Source organism: Pseudochaenichthys georgianus, chromosome 11 (genome assembly GCF_902827115.2).
Source record: "Pseudochaenichthys georgianus chromosome 11, fPseGeo1.2, whole genome shotgun sequence".
NCBI classification, from domain to species: domain Eukaryota; kingdom Metazoa; phylum Chordata; class Actinopteri; order Perciformes; family Channichthyidae; genus Pseudochaenichthys; species Pseudochaenichthys georgianus.
Genome location: NC_047513.1, coordinates 16,789,713 through 16,808,251, shown reverse-complemented (window position 1 = coordinate 16,808,251; position 18,539 = coordinate 16,789,713). Strand labels below are relative to the sequence as shown.

General features: G+C 37.8%; 1 protein-coding gene across 1 annotated transcript; it reads right to left on the bottom strand.

Annotated features, from left to right (window-relative positions):
- Positions 1 to 65: 65 nt before the first annotated feature.
- Positions 66 to 17,697, bottom strand: LOC117454968 (diacylglycerol O-acyltransferase 1-like). The gene is given in 18 exon segments (XM_034094277.2): positions 66 to 3,925; positions 4,012 to 4,074; positions 4,983 to 5,070; positions 5,257 to 5,322; positions 5,567 to 5,679; positions 5,909 to 5,953; positions 6,100 to 6,141; positions 6,262 to 6,300; positions 6,433 to 6,536; positions 6,620 to 6,694; positions 7,165 to 7,293; positions 7,386 to 7,491; positions 7,935 to 7,987; positions 8,437 to 8,522; positions 8,822 to 8,862; positions 15,251 to 15,338; positions 17,155 to 17,342; positions 17,344 to 17,697. Coding segments are annotated over 18 exon segments (1,542 nt in total). The 5' UTR covers positions 17,413 to 17,697; the 3' UTR covers positions 66 to 3,778.
- Between the last annotated feature and the right edge of the window lie 842 nt (positions 17,698 to 18,539).

The following is an 18,539-nucleotide window of genomic DNA, read 5'->3' as shown; positions in this document are numbered from 1 at the left end:
CATTAGTTCATTGTACAATAAATCTTACAATTGCCAAAATAGTTTTAAAAAATCCATTCTTAAAGCAGCCATGTGCTGGCAAATAACTGGGAAACAGGATAGGAGGCTTCACAGTTCCCTGCTGAAAGAATTAAGGCTCAGTTAGGGCTGTATTAAATAATAATATAATAAGGCGATCCATGGGAATGTCTGTCAAATACCAACCATGAACAAACTGCAACGAACAAAAAGAGACGAGTCTTTTCTTCAAATATAATTAATCTTTATCAAATTACACACATTTCAAGTGAAAGGCTCGGGAAATGATTTGCATTCCCAAAAACACATTATAATCTTTGTTTCACTTTGGATTTCTGTGAACAGTATGAACAGATTAGTATTGCATTTATTTCACAACTAAAGTCAGTTTAGCTCTAAAGCTGCATCTTCAGCATTTCAACTCATATTGCAAGGACAGACGCAGTACAGTAATGTTGTGAAAACAGGAATATCCTATCTAAAGCTGTGGTTGGGACTCAGGACTGCACCCTGTGACTTTAAGTAAGCTTGTAAACAAAACATTTTCACAGAAGAAAACTAGTTTCTCATCCTATAAATGAGAAAAAGCATAATTTCTTTACATTTCTATTTATCATTTTACATTGTGAGTTCATCTGTACCATTGGATTTCACCAGTGATTACTGATACCGACGACTTGTCATTTTATTGTTTAGCATTCTAGTTCCCCCACCCATGAAACATGCATATTGCATTTTGGGAAGATGCTGCCGTAGCAGTTTTTTGCAGTGAATTGTCAGTGAATACAAATTTAAAAAAAACATGCAATCTGCTGCTCACTGATTCAAAAGTCCACACAGATTTTAAACTGGGTCATATTTTTTAAAAATCAGTTAAGACCAATTGATAATATAGCTCTCCAAAAAACATCTTCTTTTCATCAATGCATACAAAATATCGCTTAAAGTGATAAGCTGTCGCATTTAAACAGGTATTTCGAATATGTGCAGGAGGTCTTCAATTTCCAAATGTTTCACAACATTAAATATAAATCTATTGCCTACACAAAGGAAGGTATGGGTGTATTTGGCCTCTGTTTTTTTGACGTAAAACAATTGGTCGATAGAATTCTTTAGACCTAGTTTCAACGTGGTTTTACAGCAGGCACATTTGAATAAGGAATGCCAAACCTCAGTAGTTTTGATGACTGGTAGTAGAATTTAACAAATGAAGCTCAGCGCAAGTTCAACCAGGAAGACCTTCTTTACTCATTCATTTACTATGCTATGTTACTACTCTCTCCTCTCAATAAGTGATCGGGAGCGTCACTCCCCAGCTTAACCAATCACTTCGCTCTATTCTCACAAGCCTATCATAGCGCTCCGCTAACCCTTTTAAATCTGCTCTCCCCCCTCTGACAGCTGTCATTTCACGTGACTCTTTATATATACAGTCTATGGACTCAACCAATAGATTGTATAAACGGTATAAACGCAACCCCCCTCCACCCCTTTTTCACCCGGGGGGTTTCATCGGATCGGTTTTCCCCTCCCGAATGATACTCCTGCACAACTGGGCCTAATCGCCAAAACTCCATTACATTCATTTTTGTATTCCTGGCAATACATCTGTATTCTTACATCGAAACCGTCTCTCCTGATTGAACAGTGTTCTCCCTGAAATTTGCTCTAAACTAATTTAAATACAACTTTGGAGATTATTTGTCATGATGAGTCAACTTTCACTGTGTACTTGGAAAGCAGATTAAAACAAATGTCAAATAACAGTGCATCTAACTCTTGTATGGATATATCCATATATGTATTGGCATCTTTTTTTTTTTAAACCAAGACAATCATTTTCTTTAGAATTTGAACACTGAAAAACCTATGGCATGAAAAGGCTCTCATTATTTCCACTGCAGCTGCTGTTCTACATCGGAACAAACCGAAATTAAGCCCACTTTATAGGACAACCAAAATATCAACAAGCAAATTACCAAACATACAAATTATTTAAACACAACATATTTTCCTCACATGATTGATATATCTTAAAGAATACATTTGAAAAATATATTGCTTTAGTCAACGGCATGCATCTACGGAGCCCCTAAAGGGACTTTTTGTTGTGTTTTTTTTGAGAAAGTTACCGGTGCACCAAGGAGGAAGTGGAGCACATAGGATACAACCATTTATTGTCTCCTTTATTTGAGATATATTTCGAACTCAGACTTAATTTTATGGACATTTCGGCCAGGGGTGTAGAGCTATTTGTTCAAGCACCGGATTGGCAAAACAGGAGAGTCTGTAAACCAGTCTGCTTTGATCTATGAATTAATGTCCGTGACTCTCAGAGTACCTGCGGCCCACAGCTGTTTTAAGGTGAAACAAACACTCAGAACACACACACACAGAGCGGAGCTGAGCAGAGCACAAACAGACTCACATCCCCCCTCTCAAATAATGTATGCACTGTCATTTCCCCACGTAAACATAACAGTCTGCAATGAAATGGTTGTCTCCTCCTGTGTGCTCCACTTCCTCCTTGGCGCAGCGGTAACTTTCTCCAGAAAAAAAAGTCCCTTTAGGGCTCCGTATGCATCTCTTTAAAGTGCAAAAACATTCATTGGTTCAAATCAGCAAATCACTTACTGCATTAAATTATTGGTTCAAAAATAATACATCACATCAGTTATAATTTAGTGGAACGTAACTGTTGTACCGACACATAACATTTGACTAAGTATAAAATAAAACATCTGATAAGTCGAAGGCATTACAAAAGAGACACTTAAGCCAACAGAAAACACACCTGCAGCATGTTCTGTTACACAAAGACTTTGCATTGATGGCGTTGGAGTTGAGAAACAGAAGAGGAAAGGCTGCTTGGACGTTCACGATTGTACAAATAAAAACAAAAACATCAGTGTACAGTTTCTCCCTCATTGTTTAGCTTCTTTCTTTCCTTTCCTGCCTTACATGTAAATCTTTGTTGAAAAAAATCCTTCAAATACACATTTCTGTAATACTCAACAACTGCACAAGATCAAAAAGAGAGACTTTCAGAATGTTCCACTATGAAAACAATTATTAAATCACTGGGATCTTTCTTATATTGCAATTGTAAAGCATTGGCTACTTATCTGTCATCATCTTTCCCCTGTTGCCTTTGAAAGCAAGGCTCTGTTGAGGATCCTCTTCTGTGTTTCTCTCGGCAGTGGTTCACATTTGTTGCGCATATTCCAGAACAAAACGGGGTCTGCTTGCAAGCAGTGTTTCCACTTTTGAATGCAGCGAAGTGCTCTTATCATGTTATATATTGCACTTAACCTTAGTTTGAGCTCATACATTATCAATCACCCATTTTGGCAACTTTGGGACGCCTTAGAAATGAAATACTTGTTTGTTTAAAGTTGAATCGTTTCAATGCTAGATATAGATATTAAGAGCAGGTGGAGACTTTGGACCTGACTTCAAAGGAATGTCCTAATAAAAGAGGAATACTTTTTAAAGCAAGCACTTCTCAGGTTCTAAGAATACTTTCCTGAGTTCATTTCTCTATAGTGCAAAAATCCACGAGGCAAAAACTATTTTCTGCTGCTTTCACTGACAGATTCATATCAGCAGGGCTTTCTAATAAAGTCCACTCAACCTATTCAACTTTAACTCCTTGAGTAGTCCTGCAGGTTGTGTATGTGTGTGCGTGTCTGTGTGCAAGTATTCAGCATGACTTGTACATGTTAATGTGTGTGACTGTGAAACTGTGTGTGTGTGTGTGCTATGTCGTGCTCCCATAATGAATGACATAGTAGTCATGGACGTACATCAACACAGCGACAGGCTGGCCAATGATGAGTGAGATCCACACTGCGGCGTTGCCATAGTTTCCGTTAAGAAAACGACCCACAAACCACGCCAGAGGAACCTGGAGAGGTTAAAGGTCAGAGGTCAAAGGGTGTTTTGCATACAGCAGAGGAGAGAAAAGGTGATAGACGGTTCAGTGTGTCTTACCTGAGCCATCATTCCCATAAAGGCCCACGGTCTGAACATCTTCAGAGGAACGCTCACCAGGTACTGAAGAAGAAAGACAGAGGAATACAATCAGACACAGACCATCTCTCAAAATGTATTGCAAATGAGTTATTGTGAGAAGGGAACAAATGAAAACTCATATCTCAGATACAACAGCTTCAGGAATCAAAGTTTTGAAACAAAACAGACATTTGTTGTCATTTGACATTATTCACTTTACTGTCTAAGTTGTTGAACTGACAACTGTACACACAAGGCCATTTCAGGTACAGACATCGAGTAAAAAGGATAGATGTCTGGAGGATGAATTAGCAGATACAGGGCATTCAGACTTTATTCAGACCCGCTTATTTCTAATGCCTTATTCTACAATAATTGATTCCCTTAAAGGTGGGGTAGGTAAGTTTGAGAAACCGGCTCGAGATACACTTTTTGTTATATTCCATGGAATGCTCTTAACATCCCAATAGCAATGAATATCTTAAGTGCTTTGACAAAAAATCCATAAAAAAACGTCATCTGTGGAAGCCGTGGTACTGTAAAAAGCACGACCAATCATTTTAGTCCGCCCGGCTAAAGTAACTGGATGGCCTACCTGCCTGTCAGCCTTCCATCTGTGCACAAACTTATCTCGTGCCCTCATTGGTCATGTGCGCGTTCGTGTGTGTTGGAGGAGGGGCTCGGTAAGTGGCAGATTTTTTCCAGCTGTGTATTTTCAAATTCTAGCGCACTCGAGCTGGTTTCTCCAAAATGACCTACCCCACCTTTAACACTCTATATTATAGAGTATAATAATCCTGAAAAAGTATTCAAAATAAATCCCTGAGATATCACAGTGAGTTTAGATTTATGAATTTGAATGATTTTTGCATAGTGGTCTGAATCCTTTCTGAATGATATGTTTGTAGAATTTAGTGGTTAGTGTGACACAGGAAGAGTGATTGCTTTACCTCGTGGAAGAAGGCAGACATCAGGAAGACGGCGGTACGTGCCAGAAACTTGTTGACCCCCTTTCTCAACATTGGCTTATAAAAGTGTCTGTAACACACAAAGACGAAGACAACCAACACATTACACTGACCTTTATCTTTTCAATAAAAAAAAAAACTATAACCTCAATTGAATGCCGGGCAACACCTTGATTTTATTTCATACACACGGCAATAATATTGTGATCCAAACATCAACCATGGTAATAATTCTAGTGCAAGTTTTGGTGCTCACCTCAGACACCACTTGTAAACTGGGATATTCCAGTTGCTCCAAAAATATGTGACAGTCTCAGAGTTCCTGAAATGAACAAGAATGGCACAGATTGAGAGTTTGACATCAAGACAATTGGGTTTTCTGAACGACTGCTACGTATGTCTTAATAAATACGCGTTTGTTCCTGTGTTATGTGGGGCACATGGTACAGTACCAAATTACTTTTAGGATTAAATGAGACGAACTCAAAATGATCACAAGGTTTAGGTGTGACTGTATACTGTATGTAATATGTCATTGTGTGTGATTGAATGATCCTTCTGCTCACCACCAGTCTTTGTAGAACTGTCTGTCTCCAAACTGCAGCAGCTCTGCCACAAAGTTCAAACAGGAGTGGAAAAACCAATAGAAGAATATTAACCATATCAAATGGTTAGGGACCTGGGAGAGGAAGAGGGGTGAGGAGAGGGTCATGGGAGTAGTTAGGAGAAGTTTGGTATGGTCATATGGTTGATTGTCCTAATAATCATACAGTATGAGACAGACACAATAGGAGACAACCTCATTTGACACAAGATTAAGTGGTTAAAGTGTATTCTTTTCATTTTTTAATGATAAATATAAGGTTATGACAGGACATAGATCTGTTTAGTGTAACTACAGTACTCACAGCTAACTTTAAGAGGCGCTCGACCATCCTTGAAAAGTCCATTTCCTGTGAGAGACACAAACATTACATTTTGTATGATGTCTGATAGTGTATAACATGTAAAGTACAGTAGTGTGTGTGTGTGTGTGTGTGTGTGTGTGTGTGTGTGTGTGTGTGTGTGTGTGTGTGTGTGTGTGTGTGTGTACACTCACCTGGAATGGTTTCATTGAGTTCTGTATTGTGGGAACCATCCACTGGAAGACACAAAGGAAATGACTTAGCTTGTTTAAGGGATGAAAACTGATCTGATAGGAAACTATTGTAATATTTCCTGAACGTCTGCATGATTGAAGCAGTGTTAGAATTCAACCCACCTGCTGTATCAACCCCACCAACAGCTGCATGAAGAAAAGCTACAAGAAAGAGTCAAAATGAAAACATGTTAACATGCATGTCTATTTCATTGTCCACCATCTCATTTTAAATAAACATACAAAATCAAACGCAATAAGTGAGTTTGTGTGTGTGTGTGTGTTCCCTCTCACCATTTCAAAAAGTCTTCTCATCAAGAAACTTATGCGTATTCGACGTGAGCGTGGGAAGTTGAGCTGGTAGCAGAGAGTTGGGGCAAAGACAAAGTAGTACATGTCTAAAGACAAAAAAGGAACAGAATGTTAATTCATAAATATTTTATTTCATTTACAAAAGGTGACGCTTATCTCCATGGGTTACTTCTGTGGGTGAGGTTGCCGGGGTAGGAGACATGACTTTGAACTGCTGAACCATTGGATTGTGCCACAGATGGACCTGAAAAACACAGACACATCAAAATGAAGACTTTTATTCTCACACACTTATCTCAATCAATGTTTTCCCATCATAAACATTATAAATACACGAGGTTACTCTGTGTGTTTTCGGTTTATCCCAACTGAGGAGGTGAACTTATTAAGTTGAATCTAAGATAAAAATAGCTTCAAAATGCTAACAAAACGTTGACAGCTATTCAAGAGACACAACTGTCAGTGCATGACGTGCAGATTTTCCTGCCACCACTAGATGGTGGTAGCAGCACAGTAATAAACAATAAAAACAAGATAATCCTGTTGAGTGTACACTTACATTTCTGTAAATGTCTTGTTTTAAACTTTATCCAGCCATTATTTAGCATCTCTAATGGAGCAGCTCTTATGTTCAGTGTACTGTATTTTAGGTATTTTATGTGCGTGCCTCCAGACAATCCTGTTAACATTTCTTGTACGTTCCGATATACTTACATGAGTATGATCGTGTTAGTCTTTTGGCTTTCATTCGTCTGAGTTGTCGACACCACCTGTTGGTGTCTTGGTAGGAGTACAGCTTGAGAAACAGAATTGAGTAGGCTGCTAGGGAGAGTATACCACCCACTGAAACACAAACACGAAAAACTCATTCTTAACCAAAATGTCTTATTAACGTCTTAAAATATGATTGTGTATTTACTGTATTAAGTAAGTACCTGGGGTCATGGATGTAAGAGTGAGTACAGTTGCTGCAGGGAAGATTAAAATGGATGTCAGGTTAAAAATGTGAAGAATCCTTCCTGTCCTTTGAGAAATGGTACCCTAGGAATGATGAAAGAAAAACAGTCTTACATTATAAAAACATTTGATCTGAAACACAATTTTTTTACACTGCAACACTATAGATCCAATGTGCTTTTAACATATAGAATATGGTCAGAAGTGATTTAGATATTATGTTATCTAATCTAAACCAGGAGTGGTTTTCTAATCAGACTGAAGAGCAGGTATAAAGAGGGGAGGGGCTGTGAATGTAGGAATTATGTGTATTGCAGCTCTTTGATGGGCGACCCTGAATGATAAATGAAAAATAAACCTACTTTCTCCCAACAGGTCATCTAAATGTGAAGCAAACTGTTCTACAAAATCATTAAAAAAGGTTATTTATACACTGGGTTACAAACCAAAACTAATTTGTAAACCCAACCATAACTTACCATAAATTGAAACTAGGAAAATATATGCAAATCATTGTAATTACTCACCACAGCCAGGCGCCTCTCAGTGTACAAGGTTGCTAGGATGAACACATTAGACGCTGAAACACAGAATTTACAAACTCATCATTTAACCATTTAACCAGACAAAGGCACGGAGGAACTGGCGCCTGCTGAGGACAACTATGAGGCTGGTGTCAGCAAATAGACAATGTCTGGAATCAACCTTCTTTGGGTAAATAATCAATAACAGCTATGTTACAAAATCCAAGAGAGGCACTCACAATGCTTCAATATGCTATCATTGAGAATCTGGCTCATTAAATCGGCGATAACATACCGAATCAGATCAGCCATTTGGGACATGGCGAGGCTATAACGCATGATTTATTTCATTCAACAACAACACTTGGATTTAGATTCAGGGTATACAGGTTTGCTAACTTCAACTAGAAAATCAACCCTGAGGTCAGAGAAGGACAAATCCCTATGAGGCATTCAAGGTCTGTTGAAAATGTTGACATTGAGGCAGTACAAAAATGCTCCATACCAATGATGAGGCAAGCTGCTGGCCAGCTATAGGGGTCCTTCAAGAAGAGAGACACTACTTGGATAGGGTCGACCAAGATACCATACCTACATTAGAGAGAGAACATATGAAATGAATAATACCACCAGGCATCATTTAGAAATGGTCTTATTTAGATAGGAGGCAAACATGTTTTTGTTTGTTTAAGGTTTAAGCTAGGTGCATTCAGGTAAACGTTTGGTGTAAGAGTGAAATGAATGAAACCTCTAGGATGGGCAGCTAGCAAAGCAACTGTTTTATATCTATATTTAATAGAAAACATGTAAAAAAAAGTAGTGGTGAAGTGATGGCCATTGGTTCAATTGAATGGGAGTGTGTGTGTGTGTGTGTGTGTGTGTATACTCACTTAATAATGTTCTCTAAGAATAAGCGTGCATTGCTCAGCACCTGAAAGAGAGGAAGAGCTCAAACGATTAGTCAGCTACTCAACCTGATGTTACATTGTGTTCTATCAACTATAATCGTAAATCAACGATTTTAATCATTGATTAAATGCTAGTTTTTCATCAGAAAATAGCATAAAATGACGTTCGTAGCCTTGCAAATAATGACATTAAAGAATATCTTTTGGAGGTGGACTTTGAACTTTTTTCACTGTTTTCTGACACACCAAAGGATTCTGACCTAATCTAATTGGCAGATTAACGGCTAATGAAAATAATTATTACATTTTTTTGATTGCATCTAGCATTTGTTTCCCCAAAAGTATTTCTAGCCTTCTCCTAAAAATCTGGTTTATTATTTTTCTTTTGCCACAGCTCTGCTAATGATGAGTCTGTATGGTTCAATGCATTTGTTTGTGCAATTAGGGTGAGTTTTTGTTCAAAGCAAAAACAGACAGAGGATTTTCCCACTTACATCTCTGACTTAAGATGGTAGTCACTGCCCAGAAAACACACAAGAACAAGCTGTAACATATTCATATCTACACAATCTGTTCAAACACCTTCAAAGATCAGAGCTGTGTTTTATCACACCAACTGTCACACCCTGCTGCTTAACTCCTTCTCTTAAAAACAGTCAAGTAAAAATAGTTATCATTATATTATGTATTAAAGGTCAAGGTCCAAGTCCATCTGTTATCTGAGCTTTCTTAGATAAAGCTTACCAACCACAAAGAGCCAACAATGCCTATGTATAGCATGCAGTACTCGAGTTGAGGGGGGATGCGGGGGGATGGCATCCCCACTGAAATAAAAACGGTAAAAATCATCCCCCTTCTAAAACTGCCATTCCCCCTTTCCATCCTTTATGTAATGTTATCAATGAACGTAGCACGGGTATTACTGCTATTTCAACATTAATTTAGCGAATTTTGAGTAAAATACTGTGGGCGAGGGAGCAGGCACACACGCAATGACATTTTTACCAAGTCACTGACGCTATACTATGCGAGTGCCCTAGAGGGCGCCAGAGCGCCGTGATGCGCCTGTTTGATCGATGCCAGAAGTGCAAAGGAGTACAACGCGATCTGAGGGACTTCATATTTAAAAAATACTAAAAATAACATTTTATGTAAATTAAGAGTCAGTAATCTTAGTCATTAATCACTACTTTAGTCACCAAAGGTGGAATCTATGGACATAAGCAGCAATAACAACTTAGTTTGGAGTTTAGCTACGTTTTTCTCTCGTGTTGGCTAGCTGGTAAGACTCAAAACTGTTGCTGAAATGATACCACCAGCACCAGAAGAGCTGAAACCCCTCCTTCAAGCAGTGAACACTCTGGTCATCTCCACAGCTGAGTGTGAACGTGGGTTTAGTCAGATGAACATTTGAACCACAACTAGAAGCTCCCTAGAGGTAAAAAGCATGTCAGCCTTGCTTTTCATCAAGTGTGTTGGCCCTCCACTGACCAGAGGTATATGTCAAGACTTGGCTTCAAAGCCATTGCTTAGCTAACAATCCGAAAGCAAGAGCCAGAAAAATTGAGACCAAAAAGCATGATTATGAAAATCTTTGGAAACTTCTATGAGATGGGGGAGAGTGGAGTAGGCAGCCATTGACAACATTGGTCCTATTTTGTATTATCTGTATAATCTTTTAATATTTTCATATTTTGTAAACAATTTCAATTTGCACTTAATGCCCTGTTAAAAAAAGTAACATTGGGAATGTTAACATCAAATATTTGTATTTGAACTGCAATAAAATGATGACGGATCAATATTTTTCTAATTTTTTTCCTGAAATCTTTCATGAAGTGTTTAATTTACATAATGATTTAATTAATTACGATACAAATGTAACCCTTTAGATACCAGTTTTGATCGTATACCAGTAACTGATTTAAAAAAAAAAAAAACACTATAATTCAATATTCTAAAAACTATTTTGACTTTATTATTAGTATAATCAGTTGATCCATCTGAATAATAAAGGAGGGACTGTTAACCTACAAGATTTGTACCAAATATAGACTTCCATTATAACCACATTTTTGTATCGCCTCCCCCCCTTTAAATTAAAGTGAAACAAATATTTTTCACTAATTGTCCTCTGCATTTGACCCTAAATGTTAGTGGTGCCATTGCAGCCCGGGGGCCGACTCTAATTCTGAGGTGCCTTGGTCAAGAGCAATAAAAGGAGTATCTGAACATCCATAACATGCATGTTGTTTTAGGAGTATCATAATTATCTTTATGCTGGTTGGTCTCCCACCCTCGGTGGGTTATCAGCACAAATTATGTCCCCATATGATAAAATCCACCATCCCCCCTGATTTTTTTTTACAACTTGAGTACTGATAGCATGTATCCATTTTTAAAAATCATTTTTATGGCCAATGAGTTTAAAGGACAGTGAGGGTGGGACACATGATAAGGTCATGGTTATAATGTGGCATGTTACAACTTAGCACAGTGCTCTGCCAAGATCCTGCAGCAATGTGCTTTTGATTGACCCACGTCTTTTGTCCAAAACAGATACCTTTGCCTTAGTAACCTTCGGCATGGACAAGACTTGGCCACAATGTAATACACGACTGTTGGGACACTGGTCTGTCCAGAGCATTTATAGAGCATTACAAAATCTGATTTAGCAATAATTCCACTTAAAATGTGTCTTCTGTTGTCCCTGTCTGGAGAGAGGTCAGTGTGCGAAGGCAGATACAGAACAACACACCGGGAGACGGAGGCAACTCAGTGTCTTGCTTAAAGACACTTCAGCAGGGGGGGGGGGTTATTAACTGAACCTACAACAACTAAAAACATTTCTATCGAGCTGTTATCACAGTTTGGAAGTTTGTTCTGGAACCTATTTTCAAAGATGTATTGATTATCCATTGCATTGTTAAATCACATATTTTAGTACCCATAGGTTATTTATATGATGTCAATTTTTCTTATCTTATTATATTTTAAATCCTAAACACATTTCTTCAGTAATAAAACACAAAATTATAAGATGTTAAAATTGATAATTATGACTACATCCATAATCTTTAGAATCAACTCATCTAAATAATCTGTTTTATATTTCTAAACATTTATGTTACTGTATAAACAAGATTAAGGATCCGATAAAGTTTTGATAAAAATGTGTCTGAATAAAAGCCATCTCTGTGTCCTGTGAATAGTAGAGGGTTAGTTTAAAAATAGAAAGAGCTGCTGGGGTTGGCTGAACTTTAGCTTGCCATGGAAAGCTAACCTGAGATGACTGGGGCCAACAAAGACAGAATCATCAAACATTTTCCATCAGAGGGCTTCTATTAAACGGTTTCCTTTGACACACAGCAATACAAATTACATGTTCCCCATAAACAGCAGTCTGTATTAATAGCTAAATAAATGTTGTAGAAACAAACTGGCCAAACTATTTGTTGACAGTAATCTGTTTTAACAACCGTGGTATGCTCAGAAAATCTGCAAACATTTAGATTTTCTATAACTGTTAAAGTACTGTGCATGGGAACAATACAGCATCAATTGTTTGTACCATTTGTCAAGTATCAAAACTGCATCTTATCCCAAATATCTTCACTGTCTTACTACCTTTTTGTATAATGTTTATGCCTTCTGAACAAGCACGAACAGCATCTTAAAGCACTGTTTGTGTTGGTTTGCTAGAACAGATGTTTAAGCACCAATCTAAATGTGCGTGTGTCTTGTTAGTGAGGTATTTAAACCTTTAAAAAGGACAGGTTTATGGCCGTAGACCAAGGACAACATGGATCCTGTATGACAGGGGTGTCAAACTCAAGGCCCGGGGGCCAAATCCGGCTCGCCACTTCATTTTATGTGGCCCACAAGAGCTTGCAAAGAATATAATACGTTTATTATAAGGTTACGTGCCGCTTTACAGGAGCACGTTGCCCATAAACGTCATGTCCCACAATGCATCTCATTTTGTGAGATGCGCACTGAAGAGACTTGCAATGATTTGCCCTAGACTTCTGCTTTCAGACATAGTTAATTGTGAAGTTATTACCCTATCTGATAATAATCCAATGCAGAGGAAATATTGTAAAATAATACATTTTTATATATATATATAATATATATTTATCTATGTATATTTATATAGTCTTAAAGTTTCCACTGGCCCTTTGAGTTTGACACCCCTGCTGTATGACATTCTCATATGGCATTACATTCTGACAATGGCTTGTGTAAGAAATGGGAAACATGAGGCCATTTTAGAAAACCAGATTCAAAAGTGCTTCCATGAATATCCAAATGAGGTCACACTCTTTTCATGGATTTCTCTGTTACCAAATTTAAACATCTGTGACGCTTGTACTTTTATCCATTTAAAAGCTGTCCTGAAGGCAGCTAATGGATTTATCTTGTTTTATTATGTTGTCGACCGCCTTAAGTTAATGTTGTGAATGAAGTGCTTTATTTCTAAACACTTGGTTACAGCATTCAGAGAGTGTATGAAGTATAACAAGTACAACACATTAACGCTCTCATCTGCATGGGCCCCTGCAGCTGACATTTTAGGAAATTAGATGAGGGTTCTAGTTATGGAGGACTACGCTGGTAAATGCACACACCCACAAGTCTCTCTGGTTCCACTTTACACTCTTAAAGTCTAATCCTAGAGGCTTCCTAAAAACAGTCTGAACCGAGCGGAGACAACCGTCTCTTGTGACCACAAAGTAGAGGCCGTGGTCGTTACAGCAATATAAACTTTCATAGATGGAATTAATCCTGTCACAGAAGTGTAAAGATAGACCTGATTTAGAAAAAAAACCTGGAAATACACACAAGTTTAAGGCTTAGATGAGATGCCTTTTTCAATTTCTTTAGGATTATGGCTAACTGGATATTTGTATCCTCCACGTGTATCAGACTACTGGCGGTGACTGGATGTTCAGAGGGCGCCTTTGGAGACACACACACTTGAATGTAGCCATTTTGTTCTGAAAAAGAACTTGTTGTCCTGAAGTGACCTCGGCCCAGGGGGCCATATTTGGCTGTGATACGACTGAGATCAATATTTCAACACAACATTGACTTTAAAAGAATGATTTCAGCTCCAAGACCCCCAAAGGACAGACTAAAGGTCTCCAGCATGTGTCCCTAACATAGGGTGTGCAACTTGGTTAAAGGTCTCACATTAACATTTCATTTAGAGTGCTTGTCATGTTTTTGCAAATAGGTATATTTCTGTTTTCAAGTTAATCTTCACATCATGATTACGATTTGTACTTGCTAAAGATGTGTCATGCACACTGGCTTTTTTTTCGGGGCTATAAATAGGAATGTCCCTGCTAAAAGAATAATCTCTAGGGATCATGTTTTATTTTTGAATTTAAAAACAAGAATCAACTTCATTGGTCAATCAGGAGATACTCTAGGTCTAGGAAACATCCATCAGGCTTGTGAGGGATGTTAAAATGTTATTAAAAACAAGGATTTAACATTGAAAGCATATAATACTGATGGACATAGGTCAAATTCGAGATGATACCTAGTTTAACCCTTCATACACTGTATTTGTATGTGTTCAGAGATGCTTCATATTTTTCAGCCTAAAATCATCAGTCATGCAACCATAGAAAACTCCCTTCATGTGTTTATATTAACCTTTTTATTAAATGTGTGCTTAACGTGTCTGTCACTTCAATCCTTGTTATTTTCACTGCAGGTATATCAGAACACCCTAAATACATGAACAGCTGACATTAGGTCAACTTCTGCTGAGAGTGAACGCTCAATATACTTTTCAAAGTAAACTCACTGGTATGAAACTATGAATAATCCTCCCACCACCACCAACCATTTTGATCAAGGTTGTAGAAACAAGAAAGTAATGAAAAGAAAGGAAAATGTGAATGCATATCATGTGCTGGATCTACAAATGTAAAGAGATACAACTGAAAAAACGACTTATCTGACAACTCAAACAGTTGAGAGTGTGACTGTTTAGTGTGGACTAGTTAGTGCGGACTGGCAATTCTTATTCTGTTGTTAAAGCAATGACATATATAACCTGTGCCTCATGTGCTGCTATGATATACTGTACATGCGTTTGTGTGAGAAAGACTAATAGAAAGAGAGAGTGACACATAGAAGGATATGCAACTGGCTATTTTTATGATAATGTGAAGAACATCAGCTACAAAAGGCCACACACAGTAGTTTGGGGTAATGTCAAGACATGAAAGAGGCAATTATTGAGTGCATGTCAAAGCATGTTTTCATTTAGAGGTATTTGTTTGGTTCCACAAACATTTCAATTTCAAGAGGTTTAATATTTAGTCATGGTTTACATTGCTAACAAGTTGAAAGTACATTTTAAGTCCTGAATGCACACGCAGTTTGACTCACCAGCATGACAACACACCAGTTGAGGATTCCTCTGTAGTTGCTGTAGCCACTGGCTGAACTTAAGAGAGACTCCTGGAGGACGTGACAGCTATGTGGAAACACAAAGTCAACAGTTTTATTGACGAGGTAGAAATGTGTAGGGCTAATCAAGCTCTTTAAATTCCTTTCTGTCTGTTTACCTACACAGGCTCAGGGATGACATCTTTGGTAACGTCCCTCAAGTTGCTCTCATACCTCCATTAATATACATTCAACTGCATCTTGATTCTTTAATTGAACATTCTAAAATAGAAATTAACTTTTATGAAGAAGGAATAATGTTTACATTAAACAGGTTTATAAACAAAGTTTCTTCCCAAATCAATACATGATTTGGCATGAATTACAAATGTTAACTAATTTGAGAGGACAGTAGTGATGGCCACCTAAAACAGATCTACGTTATAGGTATTATATAGAGTTGTATTTTATGTTATCTCTTTACTTTCACATTATGATTTCTTGTTATGCACCAAAATCACAAAGACACATTGTTTGTGCAAACCAACTTAGGCCTACAAATGCAACAGGCACTGGCGGAGTTGTGAAAAATGTAGGTAAATGTACATGAACCGATTGTCCAAAGTTCATTGTGAAAACTGAGGTTATTCATCAGGCAAGAATCTTTTACACAACCCCACGTGACTGAGATAACGGAGCAGAAGTGAACGACAAGGGAGAGGCCAACAGGGAGCAAGAAGTAAAGGACAAACAGTAGGAGGGAGAACTGGAAAATAAAGGAAGAGGAGAACGTAATGTGGAGAAGCAGAGGAAGGAAGTGAAGGAAGGAAGGAAGGAAGAAGGAAGGAAGGAAGGAAATTAGCATTTAAAGAGAGGAAAGAGTAGAAGGGTTCCTCAAAGGATTTCAGAAACACATATGCCTTTGTTGACTCACTGCTACTGTAACACAGGAAAGTATTACTCAGGACTATAATGTGAATTACAATCAATTCATTTCCATATTATGGCTGCATCACTTTAGTGCCCAAGGATACCAATGTTTATATCTTACACTGCAAAAGATATTGTTGAACACCAGCCAGCAACTTGGCAGCTTACAATAATAAGACAGAGTGGCTTCCTTCTTTTAACAATGCAATTTATCAAAGGTGAGGAGGACATATCTGGGTAAAGGTCAGGCTATTGTGTCTTCTATCACAATATCTGTTCTAACTCATGCGTACTACCTACTTTTGACATGTATTAAACTTAAAGCTAGCCTCTCCATCTTTTATAAAGTCAAAGTGTCATCTCAAGAAGGGCTGCTTAATGTATACCTTTCTTAACATTACAAAAATACACCCGCATAAATACTTGGGTTTAATATGAAAATGCATCTAGAGATGCTTCCACTCTTCTAACCTAAACAAATGATGTACAAGGTGACACGTAACTAAACCTTTATTAGCTTGGCTTTATTTAGTTGCATTAACTTTTTGACTTATGTCAGTTAAAAGTTAAACACTTTGTAAACTCAGATTGTTAATGTGCTATACAATAAAGTTATTTTATTATCATTGTTGGAATGATCTAAGGTTGATATTCCATTGTTTATGAATCTGCTTGTGTCATTTTATATGCAGCAGTGTATTGTATTAGGCCACTATTTGTAATAGCCTGCCCAAAGACTACAAATGATAATAAACTCATAGCTAACTCTGGCATATTTAGATGGAGGAGGAAAATGAAATGTCAACGAATAGCTGTTCATGGACAATGAATAAATGAAAAGGACAATCATAATAAACTGGCACAAAAAAAATGGCAATCAGCAAAAGGAAATCCAAAATAAACGCAGATGTTATACAAACGATCCACCTTAATGAGTAATGACACATAACGTCATTCAAGTATTAAAAGGTTACCTGAGTCTCTCGTAAACTCCTCCAACCACACTCATGTGTTTTCTGCTCGGACTGTGTGGGGGCTGCTGCCCCGAAGCCCCCATCTCTCTGTCCGGCTTCCCGTTACTCGGGTGCATGTAACATCGTCTGTTTGGCTTCAGCGCCGGGGCTCTGTGGAGGTTCTCCCCGGTATCGTGACTGTTGCTTCCCGTTGGCTTGTTTCACCGGTCCGCTGCCGGTGATGGGTGTCCTCCTCCTGCGGGTTACGGGCCCTTTCATATCCGGCTCTCTCGCTCATTTCAGCGGGTTAAATCCTATGGTGTCAAATCACGCAGTTTTTACCTGCCGGACATCGCTGCTTCTCTGGCTGTCTCGGGTTTCTCTGTTATCATCCGGAGGGTCACATCCAGAGCGCAGAGATCAGTCCCAGCAGGTCCGGAGAGTGGAGAGGTTATGATTAGGTGTTTCATCACCACTACTGCTGTCATTAAGGTTGCCACGTCGGTGTTGACATCCCCCTTTCGAGAAAAATCCAAATCTACGCTACTCAATCCACTTCCGTATACAAAAACGGTAATGTACGGGTAATATCCCATGGATGTATTATAGTGTTGTATCAGCATTATCTAAAATATTATTGTAAAACATGATATATTCGCCATAACAAAGATATAGTAGATTCAAGACGTGATTCTATTAGCCCCGCCTCAACAATTAAAGGCCCCATCATTATTCGACAGACTTAAATACAGGAAATATGAGTTTATTCATCTATTACAATTGTATTATCTATTGAATATATATGTATACAAACATTAGAATGATATAGGTCAGGGGACGTCTTTGTAAATTAAGGTTAGTCTCTCAAACTAAATTACAAACTACTTTTTAACTTCATCAATCAATTAATGAAGATCTGATTTTACAAGGGCTAATACATAGGGTATAGCCTACAGTATAGGAGCAAATTGAAAGTGGGGTCCCATGCTGGACTAACCCATAGTCCTCCTATAAATACTTTTGAAACAGGTGAGGAGTACAATTGTTGTCTGTTATGTGTTTAAATATAAAATATGTTGTTTTAGTTGGCCATAATTTAATCAATTATATTGATTCAAAATTCATTTCAATTCAACAGTTTAAAATTAAAATGACATATGCATATTGAACATTTAAACTGATGTAATAATTGTGTTTTCTTTTGTTTGTAGGATTTAGGAAGTGCTCAATATAAGTGACATTGTCTTTTCTCATTACTGTGAACAGCCTATTCATTTTATGAATTAATTATCTCTTACAGGGAGAGATGAAACAACTAAAAGTATTCCACACGTCATGCTTTGTGGTAAATATATTGACATAGGCTAGTTGTGTCAAAAATACTAACAATTTACCCAACAGCTGCT